Genomic DNA, 17,886 nt, shown 5'->3' on the forward strand with positions numbered 1-17,886 from the left:
ACTGGGGGTCAATACATTATCATTAGTCCTATCAAAATAACAGGTGGAAATGTGATGTCCTCGTATTTGCCTTGACCTAAAACCATTACAAACTACACCTAAACATACATAAACCTGAACTGAGGCGGCAAAAAAGGATACTTTTGTTTGCCAATAGGTGTTTGTTTCCATTGATTGTTTTGTTTGACCTACAGTCCAAAACTTAAACATATTCAGTTTACTCACTTCACCACTTGAGCCCTTTTAACCTTTAAGCACTTTGATTGTTGCACTTCTTTCTTGTTGTTTATGATCTTTCTTATGCACTCGTCTATTTTCAGTCACTTCTTACTTTAAAAATAAAACATAAACCTTCTGTCTATAGTGCTCTTTGTCTGTATTTGTACCTACTTGAGCTACTTCAGAAAATGTACCATGGCTCTTTTGAGTCATTGTCCTCATTGTCCATTTGCTTGCTAGAACAAGCAAATGTTTAGCAACAAGTATTTGATTAAGAAATTGGATTTTGGGTCATAACCAGCCCAAAAAGAGGCAAATGTCTGCCTGGGAAAATGGAAATTTCCTCTTGCCACATTTGGGAGTTGGAGAAATAGCATATGATGTAACAGAAAATTCATTTTATTAAATTTACAAATGTGCTAATTGACTACAGCTAATTATGTTGGTCAACTAATTGATTAATTATTTCACACCTAATAACCATTGAACACATCACAAAATGATTGTTAGATTTACCAAATTATGTTGTGTTATAATTATTTCATAATCCTGTCTATAATCCTGCTACTCTTTCAGGAGTTTCAACCTAACCTTTTGTCTCTCTGACTCTTTTGGCTTTTAATAGTTCTCTCTCTCTCTCTCTCTCTCTCTCTCTCTCTCTCTCTCTCTCTCTCTCTCTCTCTCTCTCTCTCTCTCTCTCTCTCTCTCTCTCTCTCTCTCTCTTCCTTTCTCTTCCTTCCTCTTCCTCACTGCTGTGAATTATGTCCAGTCTCTCTTTCTTCTGTGTGCATGTGTAGTCCTCCTCCCAGGTCTCCACAATCATGGAGGTCTCTTGGCTCAGGTCTTATTCCATTTGGCAGCACCTGGAAGCTGGTCTGCGTCCTCTTGATCACATCCTTCATATATATTACAAATCCATTAGGATTTTGTCATCTTGTTTGTCCATGCTGTATTTCTGTAATTTATGTTATATTCTGTACACACAACATCGATTGCTTGCTGGGAGAGGGATCAAGTCAAGTCAGTTTTATTTGTACAGACCAATATCACAAATCACAAATTTGCCTCAGGGGCTTACAGCAGTATATGTCCTTCGTAGACCCTCAATTTGAATAAGGAAAAAAAACTTTTACCTTAACAACGCTTTAACGTGGGGAAAAAAAGAAACCTCAGAAAGAGCAACAAAGGAAAGATCCCTCTCCTACAAATGGACAGACATGAAATGCAAGATGTGTGCACACCATTAACATACATACACACCATTCAATATAATGCACCCCCAGTACGCCACCACCACTTAGTACAACCCCAGTAATAAACATGAAGTATTACATTTTTGACAATGTCAACAAAAGCTGAAAATGTATAAAGCACAGGCATACCTAATGAAGTGGCCGGTGACTGTGATATATATAACGAACACCTCCTTTGTTGCTCTTTCTGAGATTTTTTCTGTTTTTCCATGTTAAAGGGTTTTTTTCTTTAATTGAAATTAGGACATTAGGACATGTTGTAGCCTATTGCTGTACAGACTGTCAAGCCCCCTGAGGCAAATTGATGATTCATGATACTGGGCTGCACAAATAAATCTAACTCGACTTGACTATTTTCTCCAACTCCCAAACAGAAAAATAAATAAATTCTCTTTCCCCAGGCAGGACATTTACCCCCTTTTTTCAGGAATACCAAACTACAGACAAAATGGCAGACATAGACGCAGACATCTTTACCTGTGCTGTGTGTGTGTGTGTGTGTGTGTGTGTATGTGTGTATAGTCTATATATATATATATATATATATATATATATATATATATATATATATATATATATATATATACTGAGAGAGAGTGAGAGAGAGAGAGATAGAGAGAGAGAGAGAGAGAGAGAGAGAGAGAGAGAGAGAGAGAGAGAGAGAGAGAGAGAGAGAGAGAGAGAGAGAGAGATTATTGTCTTATATACAATATGTAAAACTGAGACGTTAGCAATTAGAAGATTTTTTTTTTTAAATGGGCCAGTATAAAGTTAATTCACCAAGTCTGGAAAGTTGCCAATTCTTTTAAACGCGTCATGTAATGTTTTAAACAAATTTATTTAAAAAAAACATGAACAGTTTATTTTACAACGTGACTTCTTATCAATTGCAGAGGCAGAGGTCGAGATGTCTGCCTTTATACCCGCTGTTTTGTCTGCAGTTATGTCCTTATCCCTTTTTTGGTTTAGTCATGTGAACAGACAAGTGGTATTTTCGACGGGCCTTGAACGCAGCGCACTTTCCCTGCTGACCTCTGACAGCCGCTCATGGATCCATCCGCTCCCTCCCTTCACAAACACGGAAGCAGCATGGCGTCCAACAGCAGCGGCAGCAGCTCCGACAGGCAAAGGGTGGCACAGCAAAGACTGAGGATAATTGCTGGACATTTACAGAGACCTGTGGATGAAGAAGCGGCCGTCCTAGCCGCGGAGTGCAAAGCCAAGGGGAGCAAGGCAGATGTCCCTAAAGTTACTGAGGAGAAGACCGTGCCGAGGAGGAGGTACAAGGCTGTGATGGAGCGGTGGTAGAGTCTCCATCCCACTGTGTTTTTAGCTAGTTATTAAATCAAACATAATCTTGCTACCAGCTACACAATAACCAACGGGGTGATAGATAGAGACTGGCTATATTTTACCTTTCTTCCATGCTTAAATAACGCAGTAAAACATGAGTAAAGAGGGTCTTAGTTGTAGTTTAGCCTGCTAGCTAGCCATTCATTCGTAACGAAGGTGGGTGCGGTTAGGTGTACACAGTTTAAAACTTTAACGTGGGTTTGGTCGACTCTCTCAAAGTGAGTCAGCTGTAACTTTCTCTGTAACCTTTCGAAAAATAGTTAAATTAATCATTTCATTATTTGACAGTGTCAATTGAGGTTGTTAAAGCGTAACAGAAGTTCTAACGTGATGGCTAGTGTGGTATTTTCCTGCTGCCTCAGATAACACAGTCGGCTGGATCAACACTTTAAAGTGCAACTTGTCAAGTGTCATTGTAGCTGTTACTGTATATAACTGCCGTCATGTCCTCTTTAATTAACCACCTTTGATTTCCAATACCAGTACGTGAGCTATATGGTGTATTTCAGATTATATAATTTGAGCAGACACGCTAATATATCTGTATAAGGCTAATAATTGAGAGCCGGTGCTTTGAACACATGCGAGATGTTTAAAGATATGAACTTCAGTAAAACAAGTGACGGAGGAGCCAGTAAAACTTCTGCCTCCTCTGTTGATCTGATTGGCTGGGACAAGTGGTGGTCTGACTTTCAACCTATTATGTAGCCCGGTTCCTCTTGAGGAAACGCCACCAAGCTGTGCTGACATCTAGTGTCAAGTCTGAGACAACAGCAGGGGCTGTTGTGTAAATAATCACAAGAATTAAAAGGGCGGACTCACAATTTTTCCAAGTCTGTCTCAAAATGATAATCAGGTGTCCAAATGAACAGGTTTTTCCTTGATGTAATCATTCCTCCTGTTCATACTGACCATTAGAAGATCCCCTTCATAATGCTCTTATAATGTAAGTGAAGGGGGACAAAAATAATTCACAGTCCTCTGTATGTGTAATGACTCTGTGGACACATCACTAACAACAGCAGTGCAGTTGAAGGGGATTTTTTGACAGGCAGTATGAACAGGAGGAATGGTTACAGAAAGGAAAACCTCTTTCAGTGTTCATATGAATGTTGTTTTATGACAGACTTGAAAAACTGTTAACCCGGTCCTTTTTAAGGAATCTGGCCACATGAAACCTAGTAACAAGTACATGGAATATCAGAAAAAAAGGCAAACGTACAAATGGATAAATATGTAACGTTTTTCTAACAGGGACAATTTAACAATGTGGTGAAGTTCAGGTACACACCAGAGAACCTATTTGGCTCTTCTTCTTCTTTATTTGCACATAGCCACTGAATGTCATAGAGTGAGGGTGTGTTTGGAGAAGTGCTGAGAGACTTCCTCAGTTCAGCCTGTCTGTCTTTCAGCAGCCATTCATACAGCTGCCCTTCTTGTGCGGCCTGTTAAGTGGTTCAGGCAAAAATCCTGACTTGCTGGTTGAGTGGCTTCTCAGCTCCAGATTCAACGGCAATTTAGGAAAATGCTCAAGTACTGCGAATACCACTAATGCATTGTCAAAGGGATGTGTTTTCATCTGAGGACTGCCTGATAACCACTTACTTACCAGTTTATTAATCCAAATCTAATGCATCGGAAAAAAACATTTTTATCTTCCTGATGTTTTTAATTTTTTGTTGAAACTGTTAATGCAACTATAAGGTCATTTTGGAAGATGTAGTTTGTGATGCTATTGAATTGTTTTGCATTATCCTGAGCGGCGTTTCTAGTTATTCATCAGCTGTGTTCATCCAGGCATTTATTTTAAGATGTCGGCAGTGCTGCCTCTCCCATCTGCTGTCAGTAAACAGGACAGCTGAAATGTGTCTTCACTCTCTCTCTCGTTTACCTCATCATATATCACAGTCTCTGGCTATGATTGACATTATCCACAGCTTTTAAATTCTTTCTGTCACATAAAAAAATGGACAAAATATAGATGAAACGTGTATATCAAGTGGTAACATAAAACCTACAGGGTGTTCAGCCATCGTAATTTAATTCAACTATCAGAAGGTTAAAAAAAAGAGCATCTCTGTCTCAGCTTATCTAAACAAATTTGTTAAGACCGATTGTTGCTTCTTCAGACAAAAGACTAAATAAAGTGTGTGTTGGTAGAAACAGTCTGTATTCACTGACCTTGCCCATACTTATCCTTTTTGTTGATACATTTTTGAAACAGTATGTGCAGCAGCCATGACAGCACATCAGTGGTGTCAAGGATTAATTTCAAGTAGGACTCAGTGTCACTCCCTTTTTTTTGCTCTCTCTCTCTGGATTTATAGGAAGCCCCATTTGGCAGGTATTAATCTTAATTATGGCTTTTACTTCACTGTGTTAGCGTCTTATCCCGAGTGACCCGTGAGTTATGGTTGCAGAGTTCCCTTTCTAGCATTGTCTTTGGTTGTGGGGACAGTGATTATCATGTAATAGCCCTCAACAGTAATACCAGTAATAGCATAGTAGCATTTGTTTGAGAAATTCCACATAGTCTTTGCATAGTAAGCACAGCCATTTTGGGGGAAACCAATTTAGTGGCTCCTGGCTACTTTCCAGTGTGGTTGTCGTTCCTACAGCAAAGAGCAGAAAGTATGACTGCCTCTCGTGTGCTGTTTAAGTAGATGTCTGCACCTTTTTTTTTTTACCTAAAGCTTATTAGTTCAGCCACCACATTTATTACTGATGATACTGCCATGATGTGATAGATCAACTTTAAATAAAGTTTTTTGACAACATGATAACATGCAGATCTTTAAAATTTGGGTTCAGGTATCAGAATCAGTGTTGGGAGAGAAAGTTGCATCCTTAGTTTTGCCAAATGTCTCTTGAACTGATGGTTTGGACCTAATCATAAAAATTGACTAGTACTGAATTTACCTCTGGATAAGAAACCCTGCAGGGTGCCATACATGTAAATCATTGTAACGTTTTGGAATGCAACAGCACAGGGTGTGTCTGTTGGTTTTGACCACTTCCTCTGATGAATATGTTGTCAGAAAGCTTCTTTTTTGCGTCTGTGTTTCCACGTCAGCTAGTGTTTCCAAGCCTGTGTGCTGAGCATTGTGTGGTAATAGGCACCCAGATAATACTGTAGTCTGCAGCCTCAAGTACTGTAAATTTGCCAACTGATAGTGAGCCCCACCTGAGATGACTGGAAAGGTTGTGAATGTCTAAATTGAACAAGAAAACTTTAACAACTTTTCTCTAAAGATTGTTGTGTGCCTGATCAAACATCAAGAATCAAATCACCAGGAAGGAATTTTCTTTTTCTCTTTGCCTTGTGAAATCGTATCATTGGTCATGATTGTATCATCAGTATCACAGTCACAAATGAAGCAATAGATCACTTCCCCTAGGAATCAGATGCACACCTTGCTTTTTCCCCTGAATATATATTTAATGTCACGTCTTAACTTTAGTGTAAGGATTGTGAGCCTTTAACTTAACCTCTGCCAATGTTTGTTCTTCCATAGGCAGGAGATTATGAAATGGAACGGTTGGGGATACAGCGATTCAAGATTTCTCTTCAATAAAAAAGGTCAAGCAGAATTTACCGGAAAAAGGTACAGTATAATATCACATCACTGCTCTTTGGTGTACATTTTGTGCTTATCTGTTGATAACTCATGAATCCAATCAGTACTAGATCTTATTTGCAGATCTTATTTTAGTGTAGCAGTTGTATCTACATTCAGCATTCATACTCTGTGTGTGACTGGAGGCTTGAGTTATGCATTGATCATTTTCTCAGCCCATACTGTGAACCCAGCTTTTGAAATCATTTGCTGCCTCCCTCCTACGCTCACAGCAATGTGGTGCTACTGCCACCTAGTGGTAGGCATTTGAACTGTTAAATGTCATCTGAGAAGGTCACTGGTTGTGATTTTCAGCTCGCCTCAAACTCTGTTGCTCATTAACAGAAGCCTCTCTGCAATTTGTTTAAAAATGGAGCATGTTATGTTGGTAAATATTGATGTGTTTCTGGGGAGTTGACTCTACTGACTGTTAGAGAAAAGAGATTCAGTTTGAATGTCTAAAGGTGTTCAAACACAAAGCCTGTTGTCCTCAAACTTACTAAACCTGGCTTCAGTTTACACTGGTGCCAGAAATGATAGCTTTTTTATATTTATGTCCCCTGCTCCAAACTTTAATCTCTATGTTTCCCATGATAAGAAAGATGGGCATTGTTTTTGTAATAACAAGCAGCCTTGCCTGCGAGATTGCAAACGCAGAGAATTGGCACAGTGTGCGTTAGGAGATGTACTTTGAGCAGCGAGTCAAGTTGAACAGGACGTTGTGCAGCAAATGGTCTCCTCTTGTGCAAGCAGTTGCCACAGCTCTGTGCCCTCTCAACTGAAAAGCTACCTGGGCAGCGTACAGTAACCGAGGCTTGGGCGCGGTTGAATGAATGTCAGAAACGGTGCTCTCCTCCTCCTCCTCCACCGCGCTCACTGTAACAGAGGCTTTTTCATTATAGAGTGTGTTTCATGGTTTCTTGGACAAAGGCAGACCACAGATGGGCTGGTCCAGGCTGTGCCAGCAGCTCAATTATGCAAGGGATGGTGAGAGCGATCACACGATCAGCACTGTCACTGCTGCTCTGCTTCCCTAATAACCTCATTGGAGTCAAACCTCACACTCTATTCTTATTATACACAGATCTGGTTTTCCAAATGAATAAGCCCAGTCAACCATTTAGATCTTTTCAGTTGAGGGTTTTGACTTGCACTACTGGAAATCACTAATACATGAGTTGTAGTTGTTTTTCTGTCAAATGGGTTATTCAGACTGTCTGTCCTCCTTTTACACAATCCAGGTATAGACTTAGTGGAATGATCATCCCTGGTCTGAAAGATTGGATGGAAGGCACATTTGGAGCCTCTATGCAGCACAAAATGCCAGCAACAGTAAGTGCAATCCATGTTTATTTGTTGTGTCTTTAGTAAATGGTAAAATTGCAGCAGTCAGTCACAGCTGCCACAACCAACCAACTACAATGGTTTGTTTTGTTTCAGCCCATTCTGAATAGCGACGCTGTAAAGCCTCCCACTCTTAACGAGGCCTTCGTGGACGATCTGAAATCCACAAGTATTCCCTTCTCTCATGATGCAGAGGACCGGGTGTTTCGTTCCCATGGTAAGGCGTGCTGGGAAAAAAAAAAATCCCCACGTTGTAACCTTCTAATGTTTGCAAATTGCATAACCCTGGACTTTGAATTCAGCAGTGGGGTTTTAAGTTGTGATGATATGTCATCGCTCTCATAATTCCTGTATTTTCTTCCAGGGCATTGCTTACATGAGATCTTTGCTCTACGAGAAGGGAAAGTTGGTCGTGTTCCAGACATGGTGGTATGGCCAAGTGAGTTCAGAAGCTGTGTCATCTCTCTGCTTTTATTGGTCTGTTTTTCTCCTCCCACGTAGCAGCGCTGATTCCCCCTCTGGCTTAGGTGATTTAAAGGGTTAATCTCTGCAGAGGCAGGGATATTAATATGTATGAGTGGAAGCTTAATAAGAAGCGTCAGGGGGAGGACGGTTGACACCCAATACTCCACGGTCTGGCCCTGCACAATACTCCCATGAATTATGATTCTGAGATTGGTTTTCTGTTGTTATGGCTGGCACTATTTTATCATGCAAATGAGTGTTGACTGATGGTCGAAACTTGATTAGCAGCCTCCCAAATGGGCAGCAAATCACCAAGCAACTAAGCATAGTTTCATCCACCGGCACCTAATTTTTATTTTTTGTACCCCATACACAAACTCTAATTTACGAAGTATCGAATACAAATTTTGACCTGTAATTTGCATTCCTCTGTTGTCCCCCCAACTCAAGCCGTGTATTTTAAGTGTAGGTTAAGGTTGCTGAACTGCGATCCATAGGCCTGAGCTGTGTGTTTAATTGGATAACAAAATGTACCAGAATGAAGGCATTTCTCACCGCCTCTAAAAGCACTTGAGCCCAGTAAAGCACATCCGTGTAGGTGGGTATTGCTGCTCTTCCCACTCACTCACCACTCCGCAGTGAATGGATGTGGGCTCTGTGATTGGCTAAAGCATGTATGTATCGATCCAGCACATCCCACCCCAGAGAGTGTAGCTTCACGCAGTCTGACTCCGCCCGAGGAAAGCCCCAGGCAAATCACAACCATCAGGCAAATCACAACGCACCCTGCCTTTCTGCTGCTCTCCCTGCTCTAATGGCTCAGGCCGTATACATTTATTTATTGTCTTCTGTACACATGTAGTGTAGTGTGCCAGCCTGTATTCTCTCTGCAATGTGTCAACTCTTATTATTATGAGTAGATTTAATTTATGAATGCAATAGAGGATGGTAAATTGAAATATCTTTACTGTGATGTCCTCTAATTATAAAAAATGATGTGTGTTTTTCCAGACTGCCACAACGATGTAGTGAAAATTGTGGAACTGGCGTGCAAACACAATGTTTGTCTGATACCATACGGAGGTGAGTCATGAAATTAAAAGACTCTAATCAGCATAATTAACAGCGGTTTACTGGACAGAACACTAGATGTGTATTTACAATTTATATTCTTGGATGTATTATTTATTCCCATCCTATGCTTATGGAATACATTTTTTGAAATGAGTTGCCTCAGATATTGTAATTATTGAATGAATGTTGTTAAAAAAGGTACTTCACACAGTGCAGTGGACACTACACATACATTTGTGTTTTCTGTACTGAAACATGAAGAAAAATAGTATCAGTCTAAGCATTTGATGTAATCATTATATCCCTACTTCACTTCTAGCCTGGGTGTCTTTATTTTATTATTCACTAATGTAACTATATCATAATGGCAAACAGGCAGAAATTAATTAATCGTATAGTATTAGTGCAGCACCTGTGAACAGGTTCATGGGAATAATATACTTAATAAACACATTTATGCAACAAAAAAAATATGGTCATTTAAAAAAATGTAATTAATTATAATCTGCAGATTAGCAATTTGCAGTGTGCAAATGTGCTGCGTTTTTTAAAAAACTTTTGCTGCAAGTTTTCAATATATTGAAGCGACCAGCTTGTCTACACTGCTTTCTGAGATAATGGAAAGGCTGATGGATCAAGGTTTTTTCTAAACTCTTTTATGTTAATTTAACCAAAGACATCTTCTCAAACACAGCAGGGTTTAATGTTGTCTTAACACAAAGGGATACAAGAAGTGAAATGGTTTCAGCCTCCAAACTTATGATCAAAGATTATGTAAACAAAACGTGACAAAGCATTTGATGCAAACTTTAATTACTTGACAGACTTTGATACTAGTACTAAAAGTAATTTTAGTCAGTACATTTTTTTTTCTGGACCCAGTACTGGACTCATGCAGAGTTTATGCTGGTGCAGGGAGCAACAGTTTGAGGGATGGACGGAGCAGGGAGCGCGTGTGTGTGTGTGTGTGTGTGTGTGTGTGTGTGTGTGTGTGTGTGTGTGTGTGTGTGTGTGTGTGTGTGTGTGTGTGTGTGTGTGTGTGTGTGTGTGTGTGTGTGTGTGTGTGTGTGTGTGTGTGTGTGTGTGTGTGTGTGTGTGTGTGTGGGTGTGTGTAAACATAAAACTGTTCAGTATATATATATATATATTCTGTCCTGTTATCCTGTTGTAACTGCTGTTGTGTTTTTTTCTCCCAGGAGGGACTAGTGTCTCTAGCGCTCTAGAGTGCCCCCCAGAGGAAACTCGCTCCATTGTCTCTCTGGATACCTCACAGATGGTACGTAAACACCTCTGTCAGTACTAATAAGAGCTGATCTTCACTAATTAATGACAAGAGAACCTGAAACCAAATCAAATGCAGGCTCATAGACTTACACCAATTTAAGCATTGTGAAACTTTAAAATCAAGTTTGTTTTGAGACTTCATGTCTGTGGTTATTGATGCTGTAGCAGTGATCTATTGGTTTTGCATTACATTTAAAAGTTTACTTTTTTTTGTTCTTTATGTACATGGAGGTAGACATGCTATTAAATATGCCATTTCCTATGATGTAATGAAATACAGCAATAATATGACTGATGCCTCAAAAATAATGATTCATCACAGACACAGTCTGAACACAAATTAAATTATTATGTTTTGTCTGTTTTAGGATGTGTTATGATTGTAAACTGAATACTTGATTTTTAGAGTGTTGGCCAGAGTAAACAACTAATCTTAAAACACCATTTTGGGCTCTGACAAACTCTTAAAGGCTTTTCTCGCTGTTGTTTCATTTTATCCACTAAACAATTATTCAGAAACACAATTGATAATGCATAAAATTAATCATATAAGCTGCAGCCTGAGTTTAAACCAACATATATGTAGTGTGAAGTTGGGACAAACACACAATGAGATACCAGACTTCTCACCATGAACATGGTAAAGTTTAATTTGATAGAATATAAAATGGTTGGCATCAACACCAGTACAGGACAGTTCTTTGATCCAGGCCCACGTGAAGTATTTGGTATTATAGTCACCAGTGGTCAGTGTTTTGTGTCAGGGGTTAGAGGTGAGGTCCAATGGAAACATGAAAGAAGCCGTATGAAAGGAGCATAAACTTTTATCGTCTCTGGTGAATAATTGATGGCAGGTGTGAAATGACCTCCTGTAGGTAGGGGTATACACTTGCCCAGCGGCCCAAATAAGAGGCATATATTTGGAATTAGATGTTAAATTAAGGTTAAACTTGAGGAGAGCGACTCTTGTCACTGCGCCCTAGCCTCTATACACACATTTATCTCAGACGTGTTACAGTCAGGCTAAAAGGACATGCTAGTGCAAAAACCTCCACTATTGTTAGCAAATCGCCAAGGCAATTTCTCCATGGACTGCTGATAAGAGCAGTTTATGCCTTAGCCTGAGATATTTTAAGTCAACAGAACAGTTGAGGCAGATTTGGAGTTAAGATGACAGACATGATGAGAAACACACTAGAACCTTTTTTTCAAAGATCTTATAACCTGCATTGGTTGAATGACAAACAAAATCAATACAGATTACAAATTATCTCTTGTATTGTGTGGCATAAAGCATTCACACAGATTGTTTATGATCTCCTCAGTCATGTTGCTGTTTTTCATTCGTCTGCAGAACCGCATCCTGTGGATTGACGAGAAAAATTTGACTGCCCATGTGGAAGCTGGCATCGTCGGCCAGGACTTGGAGAGATTGGTAAGTACTGCTCATCCATCCATATTCATCCAATGAAAGAGCTTACATGAATGTGAAATGTTGTGCCAACAATCAAGCTGTGTAACCACTCACATGCAGGTTGTCCATGCTCAGTCACCTTGGGTACTCTTTGCTCAGAAGGTCTGACAGTGTTTAGGGAGGAGTTTGAGACAGGAGCAGCGTGCTGAAGGGGAATGATTAGAGAGTGAGGTTGTGGTTCTGAGCAGATGGCATCATCAAGCTAATTCAGAAAAATGGAGAAGGAGCAGGCGTTTGATGTAGAGGAATGCATCTAAAGCAGACTCCACCTCTGCATTTAGACTGGGCCATTTTGATGGAGCAGATGGGTCTGCATTATAAACTGTGTTCCAGGGGAGTGCTGTGATAAAACGAGGCCTGACGTTACCCCATCTTGTGATGAGTGCCTCTGGGGGAGGTTGTTGTATTTTAAGGTCCTTATTATTATTATTACTACTATTACTGTTAAATGTTCTGCCTAAAGATGCAATCTTTTAGGGGTTGAACTTCTTTGAGGAGAATGTCTCTGTTCCTTACGATGATTCCCGTCAAACCCTGACAATATCTCTTTGTGTGACACTAAAACCATTCTAAAAGTAAATAGTAGATAAATAGATAAATAAAAATGCACAAACATGTTAGTAGTGTCCAGCCATTATTTTTTGCACATGACACTTGAGCAGTGGAGTTTGGCACTGCCCAAATAATGTACTGATCTCTTCTTTCAGAGCTTTCATTCTCTTTCCACTTGGTTTATTTTAGGCTGTTGTAAAAATCTATGATGCCATAAAACTTGAGTTTTAGCTTTGCAGCATAACGAGAGCAGTGAAATTTTGCAGCAGACCCGCAATTATTTTTGTTCCCTTTGCTTGCTCATTCTTTTTTTTTGCTATTAAAACATTCTTGTGGGATTATAAAGTCTTTTTTCCAAACATTTTTGCAACAACAAATGCATTTTGTTTTGTTTTTTTCTCCTTTTTTTAATTTTTTTTTTTTTTTTTTTTTTTTTACAGCTTAATGAGAGTGGTTACTGTACGGGGCATGAGCCTGACTCCATGGAGTTCAGCTCCCTGGGGGGCTGGGTAGCGACCAGAGCATCGGGCATGAAGAAGAACATCTACGGCAATATTGAGGACCTGGTGGGTTACTTACGTTCCCCTTTACCTTCCTGTTTATGTTTGTTCCAAACCAACAATGACAGTCAGGGCACATGAGTTACTGCACAGTCATTAGGAAGGAAATTATTTGCTTAGCTTTTGTGGACTTTGCCCTCACCTCAAAAATGCAATGGCTATAGCATGAATTATGATGGAATTTTAATGCTACTTACATATTGTGGCTCTTTTACAGTAAAGTTTGTTATTATTTGCATATGTTTGTTTCTTAATACAGTTAGTTATTTGTTATCTGTCTGATTTAATAGGTCGTCCACGTTAAGATGGTGACTCCACAAGGTGTGATTGAAAAGAGCTGTCAAGGTCCTCGTATGTCCACAGGGCCAGACGTTCACCACTTCATCTTGGGCTCAGAAGGTTTTTTAACATTCTCATTTGATTTTTGTACACCAAGGCACGTGGGCACATGTGCAACTGTGTGGGGTCATGTGTCAGTGTGGGTCTGTGTACATGACTGTATGTCTTTGTGATAAAACAGCAACATCAGGGCAGTTCTCATGCTCTGAGCCTCTTACACATTAACCAGCTTTAGTGGAAAAGTGATCTGGAGGGGTGTTAGTTAGGAAACAGCAAGTGTCCTACCCAACCCATCTGCGGTGCCCTGTCCTTGTGAATGCCCACAGAGAATACTGCCATATGCCAGGTTCCCCCTACATAATGAGAAGGTTCAGAGACTCTTGGCGTCACTGTGTTAAACAGCTGTGGATACAAACTTTATATTCGCCCTACAAAGCTCAGCAATCTGCTCCCTGACTGAACTGGGATCGCTGCAGAAATCTCTATTTGTACTCATTAGACCTAATCAGTACCAAGAAAACACCAGTATATAAGATTAAATTCATATGTATTACAAAATGTAGTTACAAGTGACAAATTATAGACTAATTGAAAATGTTTATATTGTTTATATGATTATGTTGTTGACTGCTTTTCAAAAGAAATTTGTTACTCATTTATAAATAATCCTATTGACTACCATAATACACTTTTATACATTTGAGCTTTTAAAAGTTGTATCATGACTGTGCAGGTTGACTTTGAGTTAAACAGTGTAAACCACTATGTGATAGTTATGTTAGACATCTATAAACTGGTCCCAGTCAGGCTTCCTGCTTTGGCAGAAACTTGCCATGTTTGATATATTTTGTGTTAAGTGAGCATGATTTATATTCAGTCTGTATAAACACTTGAGAGTTCAGTGGGTTATATAGAGTTTAAAAGGCAACTGTGTAGAGCAGTGACAGGTGAGTAAATTACATACATCAGGTTTTTTGTCAACATTTCTCCTTTAGTGAAATTTATTGGCTTCTCGAGTTTTCATATCTATGCATCTAATAATAAAGTCCCCATCAGTCTATCTGGAAATCATAGTATAGTAGAATACTAGAGGGATCAAACACATCTGCTAGTAAATTTGGCTTAGTTTAATGTGTAGCTAAGAGTTAAAATGATTATTCAATAAATATAAAATGAATTAGTGAATATTTGGAAAATAATTCATCAATCATTAAAGTTATTTTTTTCTAGCAAGATGCCAAACATGCTCTGGTTCCAGCTTCTCAATTTAGAGTTTTTGCTGCTTTTCTTTCTCTTATGTGATAGTTAACTAAGAATTTGTGGGTTTGGAAACGTTGGTTGGGCAAAACAAGCAATTGTGAAAACAATTTCCTAAAGCTCATCAACTTGCTGTAATTTTTCACAATCAATTTTCTGTCTAATAGTACAGTCTAAACGAGAACAGATTAATCTGCATTTGAATTAATTATGAAAATAATAGTTAATAATAATAGCCTTATGTGCTATTCTGTACTTGTTTACTGAGGTCTTAAAATATGCAGCATGCTATATGATGTCTTACTCTGGTTCACTTTATAAAGGGGAGTTAAAATTAACAACTTGCATAACACCGTTATGATTCAACTTGAAATCTGAAAGAAATTGGTTCAATTTAGAAGTAAAACAGCATTTTTGTAGCATGAACCATATCTATAAAAAAAGAAAAAAAAGAAAAACAAAACAGCAAAACTTAAGGCTGCAAGGTTAACACGAATAAAAGAAGTTTATGAATTCAGGATGATGATGATGTTCCATATTGTCAGTGAATAAGCGCCTCTAGAGTAAAACATCTGAGGGAGCTTTTGTGCAGATAGAAATGGGACAAGACCACACGTCTGTGGGAGCGCAAGTACTTCTGGGAGGCCTAATGCTAGAACTAAGAGGTCATAACACTGCTTGGCCCCATTAAAATTATCTCCCTCCTCAGCCCAGAAACCTCATCCTGCAGTAGGCCACAACAACAACAAAGCACCGCACCAAAACCCTCAACTATGCTCTGCATGTTAAGTGGAACGCATCCATTTTATTAAAATTACTGTGAAACCTCGAGCTTCTCATTCACTGCACAACAACTGGGTCTCTCTATCTCTCTGACCTTGAAGTTGCCTGCATGCAACTTCAAGGTTGAATGCCCCAGCCAGTGTAAAGAATGATTGGAATAATCAATGATAATCCCTTTCTCTTTAAACTCTTCTTAACTGTTGAGGCTGTAATGTTGGTGTGTGGAGCCAACCAGTGCTAATCTAATGCACAAACTCAATTCTTTGCTTCTGAAGTGGAGTGGAATCTCATGGATGAGACTATCCACTCAAGTTTTGTTTACATTAAAAGCCAAAAGTCAAATAGGAAATAGGACATTACTAATCCAGTAAAATGAGGCTGGTTTAGTAAAGACAGAGTAAAACTGGATTAAGCTACACTCAAGCATCATCATTGCATTGCATTCATCCCCATGAGTGTTTTTCTGACCTTGCTACTCATACCTCCCTTTCCCTCCCTCACTCACCCTCTGTTTCTTGCTCTATTGCTTTAGCTCCTCTCTTTCTCTCTCTCTCTCTTCCTTTCTCTTCCTTCCTCTTCCTCACTGCTCGCTCGCTCCAAGGCTCCTCCTGCCTAAGTTCAGCTGGGAGGAGCCTGAGGGTCTTTCATGGCTGAGGTGTATAATGGAGTAGCATGTTTTTCACTGGGCCACTGGGGAGCAGCATGTGACATGTAGTGTCACGTTAGGGGGCTCATTAACGACCATAACATGTCGAGGAAACCTGCTAATGGACCCGGCAATGTTCAGGAGAGATACATCTGTAAATGGACACAGGCTGTAGTAATACAGAACTGTTGAGTCTATTAAATCTCAAAAAATAGTGAAAAATATCTATCACAGATTATGAAAATCCTACTTACTAGTAAAAAATTGTTACATTGTCCCTCAGTAGAAGTAAAAAGAGTAACATATATAAAACCTTTACTTAGGATGTTATATTAACTAAATTAATGTTGTAGTGTAGTGTGAATGTGGTCACAGATAAAATGGTAGCTATAACAGTGTCAAACTGTGGCAGCAGTGGTTGCTACTAGCAACAGGACATTTAACTGATCCTTACCACTGGTGCCACCATGCAGAGTTAAAGATTTGAGATAAAGTGTGCAAAAATTGTGATTTTCTTAGTATCTTTGATATTCTTTTTTAATACAGACTCACAATGGTTTACCAGACATGATTTTTAGTCGAAACAGTCATTAAGTTTGGGTTGGATTTTTCTATTTAGTGCTATCTCATTAGGATGACAGAGGAATTGTATGTTTTTTCTTACCATGCACTTTGTATCATTTACTGTCAGCCCATAAAAGTCCAAGCCAGCCTCATTTCCATGTGGCTTTCATGTCCACTTGTCTTGTCCAGTACATTACAGATGACTTGATCAGCTACTAAACAAAAATGACATGTATTTTTCATCCAAATATATAAAAAATTATAAATGTAATACACCAAAACAGAAACACTTGAACAGTTTATTACCATGTAAAACATTTAAGGGTGTATTTTATGGTGGTCGTGTTGCACGGTTTGTCCACCTCATGTAGTTTTTACAGCATTATGCAATCTAGTTTAACAACACCACAAACTAGAGCCTCAGAAAATGATTAGCTTTCTGGGCGGCTTAGGGGTGAAGGCGCAACTTTTTTGTGTTTTATCCTCCTCCGCCTCCTCCTCCTCTTCTTCTATCATCCCACTCTTGTCGGCCTCTCAACTACTGTATATACTCTCAATTAAAGACAAACATGCCCCCTAGAAACAAACAAACAAACATAATGCAAAACCACAAGTTTCCCAAAGTTAGCATTTATTACAGGGCTTATATACTGATTATTAAATTGTGCAGCAGTTTCTAGTTTTCTGGTTACATTTTGTAAGTTTTCTATTTTTATTTTTATTTCTATACATATCCACATGGCTTTTAAGCTTGTGTGAACTGCCTTGTACTTACTGAAGAAACAGTTGAAGATGATTGTCAACACAATATCTTAACTTTGAGACTTGATAACTAACAACATTCTCCAGCCACTGTTTATCGTGCACCTGGATATTCTTTTACTATTAATCCCAGACATATTTGCCTATGTAAGGAAAAGTATACCCTCTAGTTTTCAGACATGCAATGTGACTCCTTCAGCACCTAATGATCGTTTTGACAGTTTTCAGGGTCACGAGGTCAGCCAGAGGTTTAGGTGTATCTGTATATGTGGCACTGCTGTTGGCCTTGTTGCCTTTGATAGAGACTTGCTTTACTTCCTCACTCTCTCAGCTGATAAAT

The 17,886-nt window shown here is 39.1% G+C and overlaps 1 protein-coding gene across 1 annotated transcript in view; it reads left to right on the plus strand.

Moving 5' to 3' along the window:
* The first annotated feature begins 2,546 nt into the window (after positions 1-2,546).
* Positions 2,547-17,886, plus strand: part of agps (alkylglycerone phosphate synthase) — a 30,001-nt gene continuing 14,661 nt past the window's right edge. Inside the window, exons 1-10 of the mRNA XM_062432018.1 lie at positions 2,547-2,752; positions 6,341-6,430; positions 7,684-7,774; positions 7,883-8,003; positions 8,151-8,225; positions 9,263-9,334; positions 10,522-10,601; positions 11,964-12,044; positions 13,076-13,201; positions 13,486-13,594. Coding sequence (XP_062288002.1) covers positions 2,562-2,752; positions 6,341-6,430; positions 7,684-7,774; positions 7,883-8,003; positions 8,151-8,225; positions 9,263-9,334; positions 10,522-10,601; positions 11,964-12,044; positions 13,076-13,201; positions 13,486-13,594 — 1,036 coding nt within the window. The 5' untranslated portion in view covers positions 2,547-2,561. The remainder of the gene's footprint in view (positions 2,753-6,340; positions 6,431-7,683; positions 7,775-7,882; positions 8,004-8,150; positions 8,226-9,262; positions 9,335-10,521; positions 10,602-11,963; positions 12,045-13,075; positions 13,202-13,485; positions 13,595-17,886) is intronic.

This window comes from Scomber scombrus, chromosome 13, assembly GCF_963691925.1.
Source record: "Scomber scombrus chromosome 13, fScoSco1.1, whole genome shotgun sequence".
NCBI classification, from domain to species: domain Eukaryota; kingdom Metazoa; phylum Chordata; class Actinopteri; order Scombriformes; family Scombridae; genus Scomber; species Scomber scombrus.